The 23,167-nt window shown below is 41.2% G+C and overlaps 1 protein-coding gene across 3 annotated transcripts in view; it reads left to right on the top strand.

The window, feature by feature from the left end:
- The window catches only part of hspa12a (heat shock protein 12A), a 142,147-nt gene extending 120,205 nt beyond the window's left edge, over positions 1 to 21,942 (top strand). For 2 of the 3 annotated variants that reach the window (XM_068052973.1, XM_068052975.1), the window contains exons 8-12: positions 1,984 to 2,070; positions 3,106 to 3,210; positions 6,136 to 6,394; positions 11,480 to 11,583; positions 20,422 to 21,942. In XM_068052973.1, coding sequence (XP_067909074.1) covers positions 1,984 to 2,070; positions 3,106 to 3,210; positions 6,136 to 6,394; positions 11,480 to 11,583; positions 20,422 to 21,059 — 1,193 coding nt within the window. In that variant the 3' untranslated portion in view covers positions 21,060 to 21,942. The remainder of the gene's footprint in view (positions 1 to 1,983; positions 2,071 to 3,105; positions 3,211 to 6,135; positions 6,395 to 11,479; positions 11,584 to 20,421) is intronic. The other variant, XM_068052974.1, reaches the window with a different exon arrangement.
- The last annotated feature ends 1,225 nt before the right edge of the window (positions 21,943 to 23,167 follow it).

Below are 23,167 nucleotides of genomic sequence, written 5' to 3'. Positions count from 1 at the left end.
CCCCATATCAATAGCTGGAAAATTGTTCATGTGTGTGACTGAATTTCCGGTATGCGTCCCGGTGGGTAAAACGCCATAGCAGGAGTGTAAATTGATCCTTTTTATCGGACACTTTTGAATGCATGCGAACTTTGATTTTAGCCTACAGACTAACTATTCCTTTATTTTTCCATGCTAGGGTTTATTTGACAGTTTTTCTTTATTCGTTTTACCTGAACATGAGATCAAACATTTGTAAATTTTCTTTAAAAATAATGCAAATTCTGTATTATGATACTGAGGCCTACTGAACAAGAAGCTCCCAAGCTTTGACCCCACTAGTACCAGCTCTTGATCATTATTCAGTGGCCCTTGCTGTAAAGTATAGGTTCAGATGTGTAGACATTGTTTGAAGACAGGGCCAGGCCCAATATGATGCTCCCCTCCCATTCTCAAACAGCCTACCAACAGTCTGTCCAGGTTCAAACATAAAGATTTGCAATATAGAGGGCTGCTGGTTGCCATTGCAGGTAAGATCTTACTGCAAGATAAGTTAACATCTTCAGGTGAAAATTTGAAAAAAATGAAAAAATAAAGGATCTTGTATTTACGTAACGTCTTATTCTGTCCTCAGGAAATCCCAATCACTTTATTAAAAAAAAAAGTAATTTCCTGATATTTTTGGTGAGAAATAGTTAAAATAATGAACACATTTTAAGATGACTAGCTTGAAGATGGTATCAACCATAAGAAATATTACAGATACATTTCTTCATCATCATCATCATCATCTTTATATTTGCATGCTGCCTTTTGCTATTGTTACTTCTCTATTTCTTGCAACCAGGCAGATTCCATATAATGCCTGCATATGGTTTTCACTTGCAACCATCTAGGATGATCTGGACCAAATAAAATCTTTCTGAAGGCAGTTCGAATGATATTTAAAATATTTTTTTTTCTAATTTCCTCGCAAAATGAGGCCAAGCAAAGAAAGAAGATGTGTTTTAGAAATTGTGTTTGCAGAAAGGAGAAAGCATCTCTTGGTGGCCCAGATTATAAGGACAGAAGAAATAAAGTACAAACTGAGCTCAGATCTCGCAGCACTTTTAATAGAATTGGAACTCGAATTCTTCAGCATCATTAATTCAAATAAAATAGGCTATTCAAGAGTAATACAAACTGAACTGTTATTTGAGGATTTGATTTTTGGTTAAAGCACTTGTTAGTCCCTTGTTCCCTTTTATAAGATAATTGTGAACCTATTTATTTTCAAAGAATTACTGTAGTGCCAGAGGAAATTAAACACAAAAATATTGCACGCTTAATCCACAAGGGATAATAAAACCTAACTTCCTAGTAAAAACATATTCTTGACCGATATTGTTACAGGATGTAATGGAATTTCTTTCCAAATCTTTAAATCATCTAGGAGGAAATGAATTTTTTAAAATGTAGTACTCAAATTTGGTTTTATGCATTTTGGAAAATATGTTTTTTTAATGAATTTGTATTATGTCAGATTTTCTGCTAAAATTTTAATTTTATTTTGCTTAAGTGTGAACCAAGGACAAAATATAAGCTTAGAAAGTACTGTTTCCAATATTAGGATACCAATTTTTAATGAATTTATATGATATTCCTCAGTCCATTTTTAAAACAAAGGTACTAATCCATTTAAAATAAATAAGTGAAAAACTGCATTAAAATAGTGGCAAAGGAATTTCATATAAATTTTAAGTGTATATTAATATTTGGAAAGCTTTACTAAAAATATCAATGTTCACATCCCATCCTCTCACCCAATACTTCACAGCAATTCAAAACTTTACCTGATAATAAAGCATCTTAAAATAAATCTGTGCAAAGCCAGGTTTCTTTCTTTCATTAAATGCCATTAAATTCTGAACAAACCCTTCTTAAGTAACTGAATTGTTGCAGGTTGACAGCATTTCTGTTTCTTTCTGTGTTATGCTCAGTTATTTTCTCTCTATCAACAACTAGCTAAAGAATACACACGACGTAATCGGCAGAGTCGCACCTTTTTGGTGGAAAATGTCATAGGAGAAATCTGGTCAGAATTGGAGCAAGGTAGTGTCTTCTTTCCTGGCATTCTTGGCTCTTGCTGATTTTCATGTTGCTGGCAATGGTGCCATTTCCTGTTAACCTTGCATATTCTGTTTCTGTGGGACATTGATATTCATATCGGAGAGGAAAGGGAGATCAAAGAAGAGGTCTGCTATCACTTCACCGCAATCTGTGACATGCTGTCCATGACTGTGCTGCTTTTGCACCATGCCTCAATACATCTCTATTATTTATCTTTAACAATAATATTTTTTTTAAAGGGACGCTCACATTTCCAGCAATAACCTTGCATAAATGAGTTTCAAATATTTGTCATACAACACACACTTCTTAATAATACTTTACATTCATATACCTAATATCTTTCGTACAGTAGTTTCTATTAACTTCATAGTCTGCTTAGATAGCTAAGATGTTTCACTAACTGCACTTTGTAGTGTATTACAGCCTCAACAAAAGTATGTATGGAAGGAAAGGCAAAAACACTATTTAGATAATACAGTACTACAACATGTTTAAATTAATTACCTCACATACCTACCATACTTTGAACTGTAAGGACTTGAATTTGTGTGTGTGTGTGTTTCTTAATACATTAGTTAATGTGTTTACATTAAATTTCTTTTTGCGCTATTTTAGCAAGTTTATAAAATAATCATAATTTAAACAACGCAGGCAGGAATTTGGCATGAAGTCATTAACCAATGCACTAAAGGTAGTTCAGAGGAATAAGTCTTATACTAGGGATCAATGCTAATCTTGGTGATTCTTTAACACATATGATATTTAATTTGTTAATGATTTTAGATGCATAATGACAAGTGTTTGTGGTCTTTCTGAGCAATGACAGTTGAAGATTCTTTGTTGAAATGCACTGCTCAATGTTAAGCTGTGGTTTCAAATAAGCATATGCATCATTACATGACTATTTTGAAAGATGCGTTTACAATGTTATTGCAATCCATATGTATATTATAAATTGCAGTTTCAGGAAAGTTTTTTATGAATACAGTTAAAAGTGCAATTTGTTTCATTTAGGTGATCGCTATATTGTGGTTGACTGTGGAGGTGGTACTGTAGATCTCACTGTTCATGAAGTGAAACTACCTGAAGGACACCTGAAAGAACTCTATAAAGCTTCAGGTAAAAGTAGGGCTTTTGTACCTATTGCCATTATGCAATATCCCACAGTGTTGGAATGGAACATTGTAAGTACCTAAACAAGGCACTTCGACTAACCACACACAGGTAAATTAATAGAAGTACATTTAGTCTTGATTTGTCAGAGCTATTCTGATAGCTTAGTGGATGAATATACCAGCTCATGTGCTACATCTACAGGTCAGGAAGATATTAGTTTGGATCCTTGAGGGTACATTTCCATCAGAGTTCTCCCAATCTGGTGCCATAGCATTGGTGAAAATCTGCAGTGTTTCTCCAGGGGTTTCTGAAAATCTTTTGCTACAGTTATGGCGGCCAATCAGGAGAACCTTCGTGTGAATTCACCCCCATTGTATTTAATGAGTTATCTGATCTTAGACAAGATGGTGGCAAAAACGAATCTGGACTCGATAAGGGAACATTTCACTTGGGCTTTCCCTCATAAATGCTATCGAGTATCTCTCTAATAGAAAATGAGCCGTGTGAATGAAAGATGTCACAGTCAGGCTCAGCTGTGAGGATCACTTGGAAAAATAGCTTCCTAAAATTCTGTCCAGGTTCACACCTGAAGGGTGTCTTCCTGGGTAATGTACTAGCTGGCTGCTGGCACTTGAGATGAGTCAGCACCTTCAGGAAAGGAAGAACGAATTCTGGAATAAAATTGGAAAATAATCTTCCTCTTATTCATAAAATGCAAAACTAAATTACATTCAATTGTCAAGTGTTTGGTTAATTTAAAGGCAGACAAGTGAGAGCCAATTTACATCCCTTCTGTCAAGCAGGAATAGGGCACTAGTGTGCTGAAAACTTGTTGGCAAAGCTCTTACCACCCCATTCCTGCTGACATCTGAGCCACCATCATTTTAATGTGGTTCATAATATGGATGCAATTGGGCAGAATGGAGGTTGCACAAGCCCTGCCCAATGGAACTGTCCATAGAGTGTCCTAACCAGCGGTCTTTAAAGGACTCATGGGTAACCGCTCCAAAATGGAAAAGATATGTATTTTAGAATGATTTTTGTTGCGCCAAGAGAAACATTCAAAAATTGGCATGCCTGCATCTAATCTCCCCATTGCCATTCCTTCCCCCGATGCGATTATGTACCATCCCCCTTTAATGGAACTCAGTAGTTTGGTCCCATGGAGGAGCCACTGAACATTCTGCCCCCTCCTGACTGATGAGTTGTCTGCTAAATGCATGGTCAGCTTATTTCTGATGCGTTAATGCTTCCCAACCATGAAAATTAGCCAGGCCTCTTGCCATGACATGTGGTGGGTGACAGATACACTCCAGCCACCATCTGCCTAGTATCCACCCAAACTGGTCCCTGACTCTGCATACACAGTAAAAATGAATAAGTGCCATGATCCAATTACAGATGAACGGGATTCCTATTGTATTTGATAACTCAGACAGAGAACTAAATTACTAACCACAACATGTACTGAAAAAATTGTTGTTCCTTTTCTGGCTACCATAGAAACAAAGCAGTAGCTGTAGAAATCCTCTGCTTTCATCAATTGGTTATATCACAACTCGATAGGAGAAGATTTGTTGGTGCTAATCCTATATAACCGTTGAGTTCTCAAATCTAATACAGTAAGAAAATGTAAGGCACTTAATATAAAAACCAGATAAATATCCTTCAGGAAAATATTCAAAATCGAATTATATAGTATCAGAGGCCTTAAAATGACTGTGAGGGTTGTGGGGGTTATCATACAGATGCTTAACACATTTATATCACATTCTTGATAGAGGTGCTAACTGTTTTAACATGAAACTCAATTAAATTAAATTAAATGTTTGTGCAACATCATTGATCCATTTTCAAGTCATATTAAGCATTTTGAGCCCCTCAAACCAGGTTTCCACCCTTGCCAAAGTACTGAAACAGCCCTTTTCAAAATCACAAATGACATCCTTTGTGACTGTGACCGTGGTAAACTATCCCCACTCATCCTTCACGACATGTCTGCAGTCTTCAACAAGGTTGACCACATCATCTTTCTGCAGTGCCTTTCCTCTGTTAGCCCATCCGTCGTAGGTGGTACAGCACTTGCCTGGTTCCATTCTTATCTATCCATTTGTAGCCACAGAACTACCTGCAATGGCTTCTATTCCCATTCCCACACCATTACCTCTGGAGTTCCCCCAAGGATTTATCCTTGGCTCTTTCCTATTTTGTCATCTGCATGCTGTCCCTCAGCAACATCATCCATAAATACAAAAGCTTCCACATGTAAGCTGATGACACCCACCTTAACCTCACCAGCATAACCTCTCCCGGCCCTTTCACTATCTCTGATTTGTCACGCTGCTTGATTGACATCCAGTACTGGATGAGCTGAAATTACGTCCAACTAAATATTGAGAAGACTGAAGCCATCGTTTTCGGTCCCTGCCACAAACTCCATTCCCCAGCCACCAACTCCATCCCTCTTTCTGGCCCCTGTCTGAGACTGAACCAGGCCATTGGCGACCTTGGCATCCAATTTGACCCTGAGATGAGCTAACAACCACTTTCCCTGCCTATCTCTGTAAACTTCTGCAGCCCTCTGTGATCTCTGCACTTTTCCAATTCTGGACTCTTGAGCATCCCCCAATTTTGTTGCTCCACCATTGGCAAGTCATGCCTTCAGCTGCCTGGACCCTAAGCTTTGGAATTCCCTCCTAAACATCTCTGCCCATCTAATGCTCTCTCCTCCTTTCAGACACTCCTTGAAACCTACCTCATTGACGAAGTGTTTGATCACTTGTCCTAATACCGCCTTATGTGACACAGTGTCAAATTTTTTTTGATAATGCTGCTGCGAATCACCTTGGGTCATTTTACTATGTTAAAGGAGCTAAATAAAGCAAGTTATTATTGTTTTTGACTCACTTCCATCTTTTTAAATTCCAGGTGGTCCCTACGGCTCTATAGGGGTTGACTATGAATTTGAAAAACTTCTCTGTAAAATTTTTGGGGAGGATTTCATTGAACAGTTTAAAATCAAACGCCCAGCAGCTTGGGTAGATTTGATGATAGCATTTGAGTCGCGTAAAAGGGCTGCTTCTCCTGGACGAATCAATCCACTCAATATCAACTTGCCTTTCTCATTCATCGATTACTATAAGAAGTTCCGAGGTCACAGTGTGGAGCACGCCCTTAGAAAAAGCAGGTACGTAGACTGAGTACAAATACCTTATGCTTTAATTTGTACTGTATTGGTTTGCCATGCTGGTTAATCGAAGTATCTCAGCCTATCTGAGTCTTCCCTGTCAGGAGTATGGGACAGTGATGATACATGCAAATTAATGGATACATGTGGGTTATCGTTAAGCTAATGATGCCATAAATCCAGAGCGCTGAGGTTAGTTTACTGCTCTCTAGTTTAGTTTGCTATCTTGAGGGTGTGGAGACCAGGAGGCAGGGAACTGGGAGTGTGGGCTATCAGAGGTCAGGAGAGGAGGCCATGGGATCTATGAATGGGGGATAGCAGAGAGGTGATGGGGGAGGGAATTGGTGAGACTCAGGATGGGGGAATGGGGGTTAAATCTGGTGTAAATTTCAGGTAAGCTACTTACCTTCTTTGTTGCTGGCAATCCCATGGACTGGTTTTCCTGACTGTTGCCTGCACTGGAACTGACTGACTCAGGGCAACCAATCTTGGAGTGGTGACCTCAAGTAGGTGTTAGGTCCCTATTTGCATGTGCACAGGGACTAATGCCTGCTTCCGGCATGGGGTAAAGAATACCTCTTATTTGTCCTTGCCCAATATGTGGGCAGTGCCCTTTAAGCCAACAATGTGCATGCACTTCCTGCCTGCCATTTTGGGTCTTGTGATAAACAAGTGCTGTGCAATGAAATTTCTAGGTCTCTGTGTCTTATTGTAAACTGACCTCTAAATACACTCTCAAACATATGAAAACAGACACAAGGCATTACTCAGAATATTGGATTTTTTATTATGCAGAGGTTTTACTGTGTACCAATATATTTACAACAGATATTTCTTTTTACCACTATGCCTAACCCTGGTGTCTCTCAGTGCTGTTGTTACGTTGGTACTCCAGCAAGGGGGTACCCAAAGGCCCAGGCTCTCAGTGGTGTTTGCTGTGCTGTAGTAGCATAACCCACTTAGGACCAATGTGACCCTCATCTCAGGGCTTCTAAATTCTGGGAAGAATTTTCATCAGTTACATGGGCAGCCTGGTTCAGTATCATGCCAACATAAGCAGGCCATTTGAGAGGCCTTGCTGGAAAAGTCACATAATCTGTCATCAGGAGTCAGGACAATCAGCTGAAGGTGACACTGGCCAAATACTTTGTGCACTGGATCTGATCACCAAGAAGGCAGACTTGATGTCACCTGAATCTCTTAACTCAGAAGCTGGTTGCCATTGTTCTCTCCAAAATGTTCCCCAAGGCCTAAAGGCGAGTGTTCAAAGCATCCATGTGCAATGCAGTAACTGGTCTGTAGGTCTCTCTAGTCGAGGGAACAGATGCAGATGTTTTTGGTGCCACCATTCATTCCAGATAGTGTTGCATTGTGTCTAATCCTTCTTGAATACTGGTTGGAATTGAACTCCTCGAGATGATCCTCAGGCCTCCACATATGTGTGATGCTCATCCAGCATCCTTTTTAAAGCAAGACACCTGAAGCTGTAGGCTCTAAAGGGGGGGGATTGACTTCAGTGTAGGTTCACCAGAACTGTGCCAGGGACGGGAATCTATAGCTATGAGGAGACAGTTGTGATACTGGGGCTGTTTCTATTGGAGCAGAGAAGTCCAAGAGGATTTTTTTCCCCCTAATTCATTCAAAGGATGTGGGTGTCACTGGCAAGGCCAGCATTCTTTGCCCAACCCTAATTGCCTTTGAGAAGGGGGTTGTTGTGTGGCTTGCTAGGCCACTTCAGAGGGCAGTCAAGAGTCAACCACATTGCTGTGCGTCTGGAATCATATATAGGCCAGACCATGTAAGGACATCAGATTTTCTTCCCTAAAGAAAGTTAATGTACCAGATGTGTTTTTACAACAATCTAGTAGTTTCATGGTCACCATTACTGATATTAACTTATTTTAATTCCAGATTTATTTAATTAACTGAATTTAAATTCCCAGCTGCTGTGGTGGGATCTGAACTAATGCCTCCAGATCATTTGTCCAGGCCTCTGGATTATTAAAAGGTTATTGCACAAAGTAGGAGCTCATGGTGTAGTGGGTAGAAGATTGGCTGGCTGGCAGAAAACAGATTATGCATAAATGGGTCCTTTTCTGAGTGGCAGGATGTGATGAATGGAGTCCTGCAGGGGTCTGTGCTGGGACCTCAACTTTTTGCAATTTATATCAATGACTTAGGTGAGGGGAGCGATGACAATGGTAGCTAAATTTGTAGATGACATAAAGTTAGGCAGGAAAGTATGCTGTGAAGAGGACGTAAGGAGGTTGCAGACTGATATAGATAGGTTGAGTGAGTGGGCAAAAATCTGGCAGATGGAATATAATGTGGGAAAATGTGAAGTTGTTCACTTTGGCATGGAGAATAAAAAAGCAGAGTATTACTTAAGTGAGAACGACTGCAGAATTCCAAGGTGCAGAGGGATCTAGGTGTTCTAGTGCATGAGTCACAAATAGTTAATATGCAAGTACAGCAAGTAATAAAGAAGGCTAATGGAATGCTATCCTTTATTATGAGAGGAATGGAAAATAAAAGTAAGGATGTTATGCTTCAGTTATACAGGGCATTGGTGAGACCACATCTCAAATACTGTGTGCAGTTTTGGTCTCCTTATTCAAGGAAGGATGTAAATGCGTTGGAGGCAGTATAGAGGAGGTATACGAGATTGATACCTGGAATGAGCAGGTTGTCTTATGAGGAAAGGTTGGACAGACTGGGCTTGTTTTCACTGGAGTTTAGAAGAGTGAGGGGAGACATGATTGCGGCACAGTGGCGCAGTAGTTAGCACCGCAGCCTCACAGCTCCAGTGACCCGGTTTGGTTCTGGGTACTGCCTGTGTGGAGTTTGCAAGTTCTCTCTGTGACTGTGTGGGTTTCTGCCGGGTGCTCTGGTTTCCTCCCACAGCCAAACCCTTGCAGGTTGATAGGTAAATTGGCCATTGTAAATTGCCCCTAGTGTAGGTAGGTGGTAGGAGAATGGTGGGGATGTGGTAGGGAATATGTGATTAATGTAGGATTAGTATAATTGGGTGGTTGTTGGTCGGCACAGACTCGGGCCAAAGGGCCTGTTTCAGTGCTGTATCTCTCTGACTCTGACTGACTCTAAGTATATTAGATCCTGAACGGTCTTGACAAGGTGGATGTGAAAAGGATGTTTCCTCTTGTGGGTGAGTCCAGGACTAGTGGGGCACTCTTTTAAAATTAGGGGGCGCCCTTTAGAACAGAGATAAGGAGAATTTTTTTTCTCACAGAGGGTTGTGCGACTTTGGAACTCTGCCTCAGAAGGTGGTGGAGGTGAGGTCATTGAATAATTTTAAGGCGGGGGTAGATAGATTCTTGTTAGTCAAAGGAATCAAAGGTTATCGGGGGTAGATGGGAGTGTGGTAAACAGATCAGCCATGACCTTATTGAATGGCAGAGCATGCTCAAGGGGCTGAATGGCCTACATCTGCTCCTAATTCGTATGTTCTTATGTTTGTATTAATCCATTAACATAACCACTATGCTAGAAGTCCCAGTTAACTTAATAGAGGTTTTGTAAATGGTGACGATTTTTGATAGAGTGGACTTGGAAAGACAATGTCCTCTGTTTGAGGAGTTGGTGATGAAGCATCATCAGCTTAAAACTATCAGTAAGAGAGTAAAGTGTTAGATTTGGAGAAATCTCTTTACACAAAGGATAATATGAGGCAGAGAGAATTATTTTTTAGGAGAAAATTGGATAAATATTTGAAGCAGTGAAAGATATAAGACTATAGGAACAGAGTAGGGCAATGGGATTAGTTTTGGATAGGTTTAGAAATGAGCTTGCACAGACATAGGAACATAGGTTACAGTGTAGAAGGAGGCCATTCAGCCCATCATGTCTGTGCCAGATCTCTGCAAGAGCAACTCACCTAGTCCTACTCTCCTGCCTTTTCCCCATAATCCTGTTCATATGTTAGTCCTGCAATTTTTTTCTCTTCAGGTAGTTATTCAATACTCTTTTGAAGGCCTCAATTAAACCTGCCACCACCACACTCTCAGGCAGTGCATTCCAGATCCTAACCACTCGCTGCATAAACAAGTTTCTCCTCATGTCATCGTCGCTTCTTTTGTCAATTACCTTAAATCGGTGTCCTCTAGTTCTGGATCCTTCCACCAATGGGAACAGTTTCTGTCTACCTAATCTGTTCAGATCTCTCATGATTTTGAACATCTCTATCAAGTCTCCTTTTAATTTTCTCCTCTCCGAGGAGAACAGTCCCAGCTTCTCCAACCCAACATAACTGAAGTTCCTCATCCCTGGAACAATTCTCGTGAATCTTTTTTGCACCCTCTCTAATGCCTTAACATCCTTTCTAAAGTGTGGTGCCCAGAGCTGGATACAATACCCCAGTTGAGGCCGAACCAGTGTTTTATACAGGTTTATCATAACCTCTTTGTTTTTGTATTCTATGCCCTTATTTTTAAAGCCCAGGATCCCGTATGCTTTATTAACTGCTTTCTCAACCTGCCCTGCTACCTTCAGTGATTTCTGCACAGTATCCCCTTTAGAATTGTATCCTTTGTTTTATTTTGCCTCTCCTTGTTCTTCCTAACAAAATGAATTTCTTCACACATTTCTGCATTAAATTTCATCTGCCACTTGTCCACCCATTTGGTGAACCAAACCAAACCTAGCCCTTCTGCATCTCCAGCTCCAATAGGTTTAGCCACATGGCTTCAAGGATTTCAAGGCCTTGCCCTTGTGAAGGTTAGAGCCATATTCCCAGGAGGGGCAAACACCTGATACCTGAGATTCCAGGGAGTTATGGGTCACTCTCTGTCATGAGTGAGAAGATTTGAATATAGCAGTAACGGCTGGGCAGAGCCTTTTGTTCGAACCCTTTGACACACAGGGCTGATTTCCCTCTCTCTGACAGGGTAGCAACAGGGTGAGATTTCCACCCGCCTTTCTTACCCTGCTGTAAGCCTGACCTGTTTTCTTTCTCAGAGTTATTCTTCCAGTTAGCAATTATTGACGCACAGCAAATGATAGCTGGATTCCGAGGTTCTCATCCTTCTATTGTGCATTGGCTCAATAGTTATCCTATTTTTCCTACAGTGTGAATTTTGTAAAGTGGTCGTCCCAAGGGATGCTAAGGATGAATCCAGATGCTATGAATGCTCTATTTAAGCCCACTGTTGACCATATCATCCAACATCTACGTGAGTACAATGTTGAGATGTAAAAGCAGAGTTATTAGATGTAATTAATGATTGACTTGGTTAGTTTAGAGAGCAATTAATGTACAAATACATATTATTTATAAATTATCCAGAGTAAACTAAGTCCTATAATTGGAATTTAGTAATATGAAAATGCATCATGAATATCATAGCTAAAAGGTTGAGGTTGCCCAGGGGTCTTAGAAACACAAGTCATTTTTAAACTGTCTATGTTTCGAGCTGCTTTATCACATTGTTTATTGAGATCTCGGATACAAAGCCCCTTAGTTTTATACAAGACAACAATCAGCAAAATATCAGCATGACTGCATTACTAATTATGTACTCTTTGAGCATCTATAACGGGTTTCAGATCTACAGAGGCCATCACAACATAAAGAAAAACTGAATGATATAGTGGACTCCAGTGTGAAAGGGCAAATGGAAAAATGGACAGCAGTACACTCTTGCTATTAGGAAAGTAAAATACTGTGGATGCTGGAAATCTGAAATAAAATCAGATAATGCTTGAAATACTCAGCAGGTCAGGCAGCGTCTGTGGAGGGAGAAACAGAGTTAACATTTCAGGTCGATGACCTTTCACGATGAAAGGTCGTCAACCTGAAACATTGGGCTGAATTTTATTAGCACGCTGCAAATCATGGCGGCGTTCTTTGAAGTCGCCATCCTTCAGGCACAGAGCGCTGCCGCTGAGCCCCCAGGATATTCACACGGAGGCTCATTTAAATGGAGGGGGTGGAATGGCCGCCCCCGATGAATTAGAGGGGGCAACTGCCCCGTCCCCGTCAGCACCGCCATTTTTAAAGGGCTTCAAGCCCTTAGGAACAAAGTGAATTTTTAAAGGTACATTTCTGTGCATTATCTTTAAAAAAGTAATTAAAAGCTGGAGGCCCTTTCCCAACCCCTCCAATGTTTTTTTTATTGGCATATATCTCGAAGATTTATTTTATTCCCAACCCGCACTTTCCCCTCCAATCTCGTCATATTTGCCCTTCAACCCGTTCCCACATTCCCCACAGCCAATAAAAAAATTTTTCCTGCTCCCCTCCCCGCCCTGATAATTTCACTCCTCCCCCCTCCCCACCAGTGTCTTACCTTGAATCCCTGAACGGGGTTCGGAAGGCATGGGTCTTCCAGCTACCGGCTGCAATATCGGCGTGGGACGGCCGCCCGGTCCAGGTAAGTTAATGAACAGTTTTTTGAATAAGTTTGAGTTGGTAAATGAAGGCCCCGCTGCTTGCCAGCAGGGGGTGGGGTGGGGGGGGCCATACCGAGGCCTCGCCTCTGCCAGTAAAATGCGGCAGGGCCTTCTTGGCGTTGGGGGCCGTGGGAGGCCTCTCCTGGAAGAATTTTCTGGGCCAGCACCCCCCCCCCCCCCCGCCCCCGCCACGACCCCCAACACCAGAGGCCTCTTAAAATTCAGCCCATTAACTCTGTTTCTCTCTCCACAGATGCTGCCTGAGTATTCCCAGCATTTTCTGGTTTTATTTCTTGCCATTAGGTTATATGTTTATAGTTTATTATAATTTTGAGCATATTGTCCATAGTGGCTATCAATCTTAGTTATTTCACAGCAGCAGCTCTGAGGCAGAAGATTGAAATGATCGGAGCCTGAGCAAAATAGCATCAGCCTGGGTTTTTGCAACAGTTATCAACAAATTAAAATCATCAATTCAGGTCTATCAATAATCTAATACAATACCTTTAATATATCTGTTTGACAATACAGTGTGTTATTTTTCATTGTACTAATTTTTAAAAACATTGCATCGCTGAACGATTTCCCACCAACTGGCAGTAATAAATTGACCACGCATTGTACACCCTGCCTGATTTTTTCTCTCCACAATGAAAAGGGAATTCAGGCAGAATGTGTAATTAGCGGCCGATTTGCTACCACTATTTTTTCCATTGGTGGTGAAAGTTAAAATCTACCTCATAGTCATTACAATGTAAACTACTTGAGAACATGTATATATAGGCTTTGTTGTAGTTGATCTATGTAGCCTAATGTTCACATCAATTCAAAGAAACTCCAGCCTCTGGCCCTTGACATTTGAAAAGATTTTTCTCATAGGTCATTTTCCACAGGTCATGCAGTCATAGATTTATACAGCACAGAAACAGGCCATCAAGCACCAAACTATTCTAATCCCATTTTCCAGCACTTGGCCCGTAGCCTTGTATGCTATGGCATTTCAAGTGCTCATCTAAATACTTCTTAAATGTTGTGAGGGTTCCTGCCTCTACCACCCTTCAGGCAGTGTGTTCCAGATTCCAACCACCCTCTGAGTGAAAACATTTTTCCTCAAATCCCCTCTAAACCTCCTGTCCCTTATCTTAAATCTATGCCCTCTGGTTATTGACCCCTCCGCTAAGGGAAAAAGTTTCTTCCTATCTAACCTATCAAGGCCCTTCATAATTTTGCATACCTCAATCATGTCTCCCCTCAGCCTTCTCTGCTCTAAGGAAAACAACCCTAGCCTTTTCAGTCTCTCTTCATAACTGAAATGCTCCAACCCAGTCAACATCCTGGTGAATCTCCTCTGTACCCTCTTCAGTGCAATCACATCCTTCCTATAGTGTGGTGCCCAGAACTGTACACAGTACTCCAGCTGTGGCCTAACTAGCATTTTATACAGCTCCATCATAACCTCCCTGCTCTTATATTATATTCTGTGCCTCAGCTAATAAAGGCAAGTATTCCATATGCTTTCCTAACCACCTTATCTACCTGTGCTGCTGCCTTCAGTGATCTATGGACAAGTACACCAAGATCCCTCTGACCCTCTGTACTTCCTAGGGTCCTACCATCCATTGTATATTCCCTTGCCTTGTTAGTCCTCCCAAAATGCATCACTTCACACTTCTCAGGATTAAATTCTATTTGCCACTGTTCCGTCCATTTCATCTGCCCATCTATATCATCCTGTAATCTAAGGCTTTCCTCCTCATCATTTACGACGGCACCAATTTTTGTGTCATCTGCAAACTTACTGATCATACCTCCTATATTCACGTCTAAGTCATTAATGTACACTACAAACAGCAAGGGTCCCAGCACCGATCCCTGTGGTACACCACTGGCCACAGGCTTCCACTCGCATAAACAACCCTTGACCATCACCCTCTGCCTCCTGTCACAAAGCCAATTTTGGATCCAATTTGCTAAATTGCCTTGGATCCCATGGGCTCTTACCTTCTTAACCAATCGCCCATGTGGGACCTTATCAAAAGCCGTACTGAAGACCATGTAGACTACATCAACTTCTTTACCCTCATCTACACATCGAGTCACCACCTCGAAAAATTCAATCAAGTTAGTTAGACACGATCTCCCCCTGACAGAGCCATGTTGACTATCCCTGATTAATCCCTGCCTCTCCAAGTGGAGATTTATCCTGTACCTCAGAGTTTTTTCCAATAATTTCCCAACCACTGATGTTAGACTCACTGGTCTGTAATTACCTGGTTTATCCCTGCTACCCTTCTTGAATAATGGTACCACATTCGCTGTCCTCCAATCCTCTGGTACCTCTCCTGTGGCCAGAGAGGATTTGAAAATTTGTGTCAGAGCCCCTGCTATCTTCTCTCTTGCCTCACATAACAGCTTGGGATACATCTCAAGTGGGCCTGCGGATTTATCGACTTTTAAGCCCGCTAAAACAGCTAATACTTCTTCCCTTTCAATGCTAATATGTTCAAGTATATCACAATCCCCCTCCCTGATCTGTACATCTACATCGTCCTTCTCCATAGTGAACACAGATGAAAAGTAATCATTTAAAACCTCACTTATGTCCTCCGGCTCCACACACAGATTGCCACTTTGGTCCCTAATGGGCCCTACTCTTTCCCTGGTTATCCTCTTGCCCTTAATATACTTATAAAATGCCTTAGGATTTTCCTTTATCTTGCCCCCCTGTGTTTTTTCATGACCCTCTTCACTCTCCTAATTACTTTTTTAAGTATCCCCCTACACTTTCTATACTGCTCTAGTGCCCCTGCTGTTTTCAGCGCTCTGAGTCTGCCATAAGCCCTTTTTTTTTACTGATCCAATCCTCTATATCCCTTGACATCCAGGGTTCCTGGGACTTGTTGGTCCTACCCTTCACTTAAACGGGTACATGTTGGCTCTGAACTTACATTATTTGCTCCTTGAATGAGTCCCACTGGTCTGATGTAGACTTTCCTCCAAATAGCTGCTCCCAGTCCACTTTGGCCAGATCTTGTTTTATCATATTGAAATCGGCCTTCCCCCAATTCAGTATCTTTATTTCTGGCCCATCTTTGTCCTTTTCCATAACTAACTTAAATCTTACAGTTATGGTCACTATCCCCGAAATGCTCCCCCACTGACACTTCTACCACCTGTCAGGCTTCATTCCTTAGGATTAGGTCCAGTACTGCCACCTCTCTTGTAGGACTTTCTACGTACTGGCTGAAAAAGCTCTCCTGTATGCATTTTAAGAATTCCGCCCCCTTTCAGCCTTTTGCACTAAGACTATCCCAGTTGATATTGGGGAAGTTGAAATCCCCTACTATTATTACCCTATTATTTTTACACCTCTCTGAGATTTGCCTCCATATCTGCTCCTCTATCTCTCCCTGTCTGTTTGGAGGCCTGGAGTACACTCCCAGCCAAGTGATTTCCCTCTTTTTGTTTTTAAGTTCTATCCATATGGTCTCATTTGAGGAACCTTCTAAGATATCATCCCTCCTTACTGCAGTGATTGACTCCTTGAACAACAGTGCAATGCCACCTCCTCTTTTATCCCCTCCCTGTTTCGCCTGAAGATTCTATACCCCGGAATATTGAGCTGCCAGTCCCGCCCCTCACTCAACCATTTCTCTGTGATAGCAATAATATCATAATCCCATGTGCTAATCAACGCCCTCAATTCATCTGTCTTACTATTAATACTCCTTGCATTAAAATAGATGCAATCCAGCCTTGCATTTTTCACTTGTGCCTTAACAGGTCTGTATTTGCTCTGCCTTCCAGACTGACTCAGTTTCTCTTCTGTATTTGACTGTGCATCACCCCCTACTGTACCTCCACTCTGTATCCCATCCCCCTGCCAAATTAGTTTAAAACCCCGCACCCCGCAACAGCACTAGCAAACCTCCCAGCAAGGATGTTGGTGCCGTTCCGGTTCAGGTGCAACCCGTCCAACTTGTACAGGTCCCACCTTTGCCAGAAACAGACCCAGTGATCCAGGAAACTAAAGCCCTCCCTCCTGCACCATCTCTTCAGCCACGCATTCATCTGCTCTATCCTCCTATTCCTATACTCGCTAGCACGTAGCACCGGGAGTAATCCAGAGATTACAACCTTTGAGGTCCTGCTTTTTAATCTACTGCCTAGCTCCCTAAATTCTTGTTGCAGGATCTCATCCCTCTTTCTAACTATGTCGTTGGTACCAATGTGTACCATGACCTCTGACTGTTCATCCTCCCCCCTCAGAATGTCCTGCAGCCGCTCCCTGACATCTTTGACCCTAGCACCAGGGAGGCAACATACCATCCTGGAGTCACGTTTGCAGCCACAAAAATGCTTATCTGTACCCCTTACAATAGAATCCCCTATCACTATAGCTGTTCCACTCCTTTTCCTCCCCTCCTGTGCAGCTGAGCCACCTGTGGTGCCACAGACTTGGCTCTTGCTGCATTCCCCTGAGAAGCTATCTCCCTCAACAGTATCCAAAATGGAAAATCTGTTAGATAGGGAGATGGACCCAGGGAACTCCTGCACTACCTGCCTAGTTCTTCTGCTTTGCCTGGCGGTCACCCATTCCCTTTCTGCCTGAGCACCTCCCTGTATGTGCTATCCACGATGATCTCAGCCTTGCGGATGCTCCAGAGTGTCTCCAGCCGCCGTTCCAGATCCAAAACGCGGATTTCAAATAGTTGCAGCTGGAGACACTTCCCTGACTTCCTACATTGCACAGGAGGAGCACTCCATGCTGCTGAGCTTCCCTGCCATGACTTACCCTTAATTTATCCCCTTAAATAACCAAAAATTAGATTATTTACACTAGGGACCTTGATTCCCTAAAAAAACCACTACTTACTATATTAAAAGAAAAACTGTAGACCTTTCCCTTTACTTTGGTTACTTACCCAGCTATTTAGAGTTATTCCCTAACAGCCTCACCAACCAATCACCTTGCAGCTTTCCTGTGATATCACTGCTCAATTTGTTTTCAAACTCCAGCGCAGCTGGACTGCTCTCCGTTCCGCTCCCGGAAGGTAAGTGACTGGGCCTCGATCCTTGGGCTCAATTTATCGGCTTCGCTCTTGGCGTTCTCCCCACAGGTTCGCTCCGCTTTTTGTTGGGGCCCAATAGTCATCTTAAAACCTTGTTCACATAGGAAACATTTCTCTCTTTGAGTTTCACGTGTTTTCACAAGATTCAATTACGTGGGAAGGAGATGGAAGTAGGCAGGAAAGAGGTCTTTTTGCTTCAGTACCAGGAGAGATCTTTACTCCATGAGCACATGGCTTTGTCTCTGTCACTGTCGTTGTCATTGTCACTTGCCCACGAGAGAATCACAGATTGTTTTAATCTCTATTTTCCCCTTCTGTAAAAAGTACTTGGACTTCAATCAATATTCTCATTACATGGCATCATATCCTTGCTAGGAGGGTATTATGAGGAAGTTCCTTCCACTTAGGCCACTCTTGGTTCATCTCTAAAATTCGAATTGTATATTTCAGTCATCTCATACCCAATCAAACAATAACCAATACAGAATCTAATACATTGTAAAAGACCGCAGTGGTTAGCACCGCAGCCTCACAGCTCCAGCGACCCGGGTTCAATTCTGGGTACTGCCTGTGTGGAGTTTGCAAGTTCTCCCTGTGTCTGCGTGGGTTTCCTCCGGGTGCTCCGGTTTCGTCCCACATGCCAAAGACTTGCAGGTTGATAGGTTAATTGGCCATTATAAATTGCCCCTAGTATTGGTAGCTGGTAGGGAAATATAGGTACAGATGGGAACAAAAACAAGAAATGCTGGAGTCACTCAGCAGGTCTGGCAGCATCTGTGGAAAGAGAAGCAGAGTTAACGTTTCGGGTCAGTGACCCTTCTTCGCAACCCAGTTCCGAAGAAGGGTCACTGACCCGAAACGTTAACTCTGCTTCTCTTTCCACAGATGCTGCCAGACCTGCTGAGTGACTCCAGCATTTCTTGTTTTTGATTCAGATTTCCAGCATCCGCAGTATTTTGCTTTTATTTTAGGTACAGATGGGGATGTGGTAGGAATATGGAATTAGTGTAGGATTAGTATAAATGGGTGGTTGATGGTCGGCACAGACTCGGTGGGCCAAAGGGCCTGTTTCAGTGCTGTATCTCTAAACTAAAAAAAACTAAACTAAACAGTAGAGACGTTTTTTAAAGTATGCAAATTTGGATATGCATCTATAATGAAAGAAAGGCTAATGTTCAGGTGTGAGTCCCGCTGCAAGGTCACATCTAAGATGTTAACATGTTTTTCTCTTTTCGATGTGTGTAATTTCAGCATTTCTTAATTGTATAAAAGAGCAACAAATAGTCTTCATTCTAGTGGGGCATTCCAAAATACGGTATCTGGTGGAACAGTTTTCATGTGTTGTCCAGATTTCTAGGCAATTTACTTTTTTTTACCAGATGTTGTGTTTTGAACTTGCTCCCAAACCTTTAACTTGTGTTCACATCAAAGGAAAGTAGTTTCCATAAGCAGAGCAAATCTATTATGGACGAAACCTTGCACCCTGTCCCTGCTATGTCTGAGACATTTTCATGATACAATGCTACACATGAGTATAATGATTTTTCATTAACTATATCAAATCCAGTTGTTAATTCACAACTGAACTTAAAGTGAGGAGCAATAGCTGGAGATCATTTACTGTCTTTTGAGTTTGATGTAAAGCCTTTGATTGCAGTTCAATCTTGCCAACTCATTGGGGCCCAGTAAAAGCTTTCAAATTTGTTTCAATGGTTTTCTGTCTTGAGGCTTAATTTCCTCCGTGGGTCCATGTCTTTGTGTGAGAGGGGGAGAGACCGGGAAAGATGCTCTGTCTTCAAGTTCAGTTGCAGTCTGTGGTTTTTTTTTCTGTGTCACAATTCAAACCAAACCTGGGCCAACAGGCCAGTCGTGTGATTGGACCAACCTGCCTGGTGAGGTTTTGTGAATTCTTTCAATTTTAGTAGACATCCTCAGTAGGGGGCTGGACTCCTGACTTTCACACATCCAATGTCTTTTGATCAAAATCCATTTGGTTAATTAAAGCAGGGAGCAGTTCCATTGTCTTCTCCAGGCAACTGTCTTTTCGAATGCAACTGTTTCCAGCCACTGTCATTTTAGAATGCAGGTGCAGCCATGTTTTCAGTCCAGTAAGAGTTTAAAATTAATGTTCCATATGACAAAATTATTTGCCTCATTCTTGGCAGGTGTGGTTTACCTCACAATAGACATGAACATTTCAAAGAGAGAATTCCTTCCTCACTAAGCAATTTTTGACCTAACTAATTTCTCGGCAATGACACCAACAAAGACCAGGCAAATCCTCATTGGATATATCTATAAATCTAGTCAATTTTATGTATACCTCCCATCCCCATCACAGAGTCAAAAGGATTCTTTTACAAATACAGCTAGCTGAAACCAATTTTTAAATTATGTTTACCCTTCCCATCTGAGGTAAAACAAAAATGTAATACTGAAATTTCCCCATTTTGCAACACTAGCATCTTTGACAGAAGGGCTTATGTTATGAGGATCTCATCTGTGCTTAATAAGAAGATATTTCTGATGCACTATATTTTTCTCCAGTTAATCTTTTCCAGAAACCCGATGTTTCAGGTTTGAAGTTTCTGTTCTTGGTGGGTGGATTTGCTGAGTCGCCTTTACTTCAGCAGGCCGTTCAATCAAATCTAGCTGACAAGTGCCGTGTCATAATTCCTCATGATGTGGGACTTACTATTTTAAAAGGGGCAGTGCTATTTGGACTGGACCCCACTATCATTAAAGTAAGGCGTTCACCATTGACCTATGGAGTTGGGGTATTGAATCGATTTACGGATGGGAAGCACCCTACTGAAAAGCTACTGGTTAAAGATGGCACTCGCTGGTGTACTGATGTGTTTGACAAGTTCATCACAGCTGACCAGTCTGTGGCTCTTGGAGAGACTGTGAAACGCAGTTACACTCCAGCAAAGCCATCACAAATGGTTATAGTGATCAATATATACTGCTCAGAAAATGATAATGTTAAGTTCATCACTGATACGAGTGTGAAGAAGTGTGGCACTCTTCGTCTTGATCTAACGGGAACTGATAGTCTATCACTGCCGGCGCGAAGAGAGATTCAAACATTAATGCAGTTTGGAGATACTGAGATAAAAGCCATGGCGGTTGATATTGCCACTTCCAAATGTGTCAAAGCTGGCATTGATTTCCTCAATTATTAATATGTCACCAGTCATCCAAAAGCCCTCATGCCCTAATTCAGAATTATTGATTATGTCTAAAACTGGGAGTCATATTATAGTTCAGATTGGGACTTTGCTGTAAGTGAAAAGAGTCTAGCAATACCAATCATTTCATCACACTACTGGAATGCCAAGAAGTATTACTCTAAATGCCACATGTATGCAAATATGTGATCAAGTATCTATATTTCCTGGATGTAAAGTAAGAATTTGTCCTTGTTTCAATGAAAAAAAAATGGCATAAAGCTACCTGGAGAATGCTACTATATAATCACAACCTGCTTGCTAGTACTTAATTCTTAATGTTTACCATGCTGAAATGAAGTACTGATGTGGTCATGCAGTAATTTAAAACATATTACACTTACTTTCTCGATTACTAAAATGGACAAAACTTAGAATGTTCAGGATTTTTCCCTAAATAATCAAACCAGTAGTTATTTTTATTTTTGTATATACAATATTTAAAGTATTGTACATACTTTTATTTTGAGTATTAAAAATATAAATGTAAAATATTTGATTTTTAAATTTATTGTAACAGCACTGAGCTGGAAAGAAATCAAATGCCTAATGATGAATGCCAGATCTTGAACTGCAGACTTATGTTTCATGTATAATCACATGTACCCTCCAACATTAAAAGTTGTCCCATTTACCTGGAGATTTTATTCTTTCAAAAATATTCTTTCTTGTATTGGCTCGATTTGATGACTGCTTTGCTTTTTCAACTGAGGGAAAAATCATCAATTAATGTTTGTATGAATTGCTGTATTTCACAATAACAGCCAAATGTCAGTGCACCAGTGGTAGCCTCATTTCTTGGCACTTCCTAATGTAAACACAATAAAAGTAACACATTCTTGACATGTCTGTCGATTTCATTCCTCCATTGAATAGCATTTACTCTTTTGGGCAGTAATTGCCTTCCAGTACCTCAGCTGAATGATCGTTCTTCATCCGCCAAACAAGGAACACAGGTCAATTTTAACTTGTCGACATCAGTATTCACGGGATGGTAGCAATTCCTCTCAATTGTTGACAGTGCTGATTATTTAGTAACGAATTGCATGATCCCTATTCAGCTGTTGCCGCATCATTGTGATTAATGTTTTGAAATGCGTTGAGCAGGTCGAGCCTTCTTTTCTTTCTAAGAAGTTCAACAGCACCATCATGTGGAAGGTCGACTGTTCAGCAGCAGAATTTCCTGGACAATAGAAAGCATCGACAATTAAAAAAAAGCTCAAAAGGATATAATCAACATTCACACGATATATTCATCTAAAGTGTTACTGATGGTTCTTTCATCTATACTGAGTTCAAGCTGTCTGCTAGGAACAAATATTTGCAGTTAATGAATATTGAAAGGTTTAAGTATTTCATGTCAACAAGTCTGAGAAGAAAGAAGAAGGTTGACATTTTTTCCCTAATATATTCCAGGAGTTGATTCTTTTTCCCTTAGTTCCCCTTTCTATTTGTTTTATGATCCCATATTGCTTTGTGTAGATATGCTAATAAAAACCTTCAGGTGCAGTTATAACTGAGATGTCAGTGCGTGTTATACTGACAACAGCTCTTCATTTTTAAACAGCAGCCACAGTTGACCTTAGCAGTAGCTTGATTGGCACAAATGTGCTGTTCAACAATAACAACAAAAACAACTTCCATTAAAATAGCACCTTTAACATAGGAAAACCTCCCAAGCCACTTCACAGAAACATAATCAGATAAAAATAAACACCAAGCCAAAGAAAGAGATTTTAGGAGAGGAAAGCTTGGTCAAGCAGTGTGTTTTAAAGTGGGTGTTAAAGGACAAGAGAGAGGTGAAGAGATTTAGAGGGAGAATTCCAGAGCTTAGGAACTATCTGGCCAAAGGCACGACCATCAATAATGGAGTGAAAGGAGTGGGGGATGTACAAGAGGCCAGATTTGGAGCAGCGCAATGTTATCAGAGGATTGTAGGATTGGAAGAGGTTGCAGAGATTAGGAGATGCGAGCAATTTGAAAACAAGGATGTGAAGTTTAAATTTGAGGCATTGCTGGACCGGGAGCCATTGTAGATCCATGAGCACAGGGGTAATATGCGA

Source organism: Heterodontus francisci, chromosome 20, assembly GCF_036365525.1.
Source record: "Heterodontus francisci isolate sHetFra1 chromosome 20, sHetFra1.hap1, whole genome shotgun sequence".
NCBI classification, from domain to species: domain Eukaryota; kingdom Metazoa; phylum Chordata; class Chondrichthyes; order Heterodontiformes; family Heterodontidae; genus Heterodontus; species Heterodontus francisci.
Note: the sequence above shows the minus strand (reverse complement) of the source record. Positions and strands in the feature narration are given on the sequence as shown.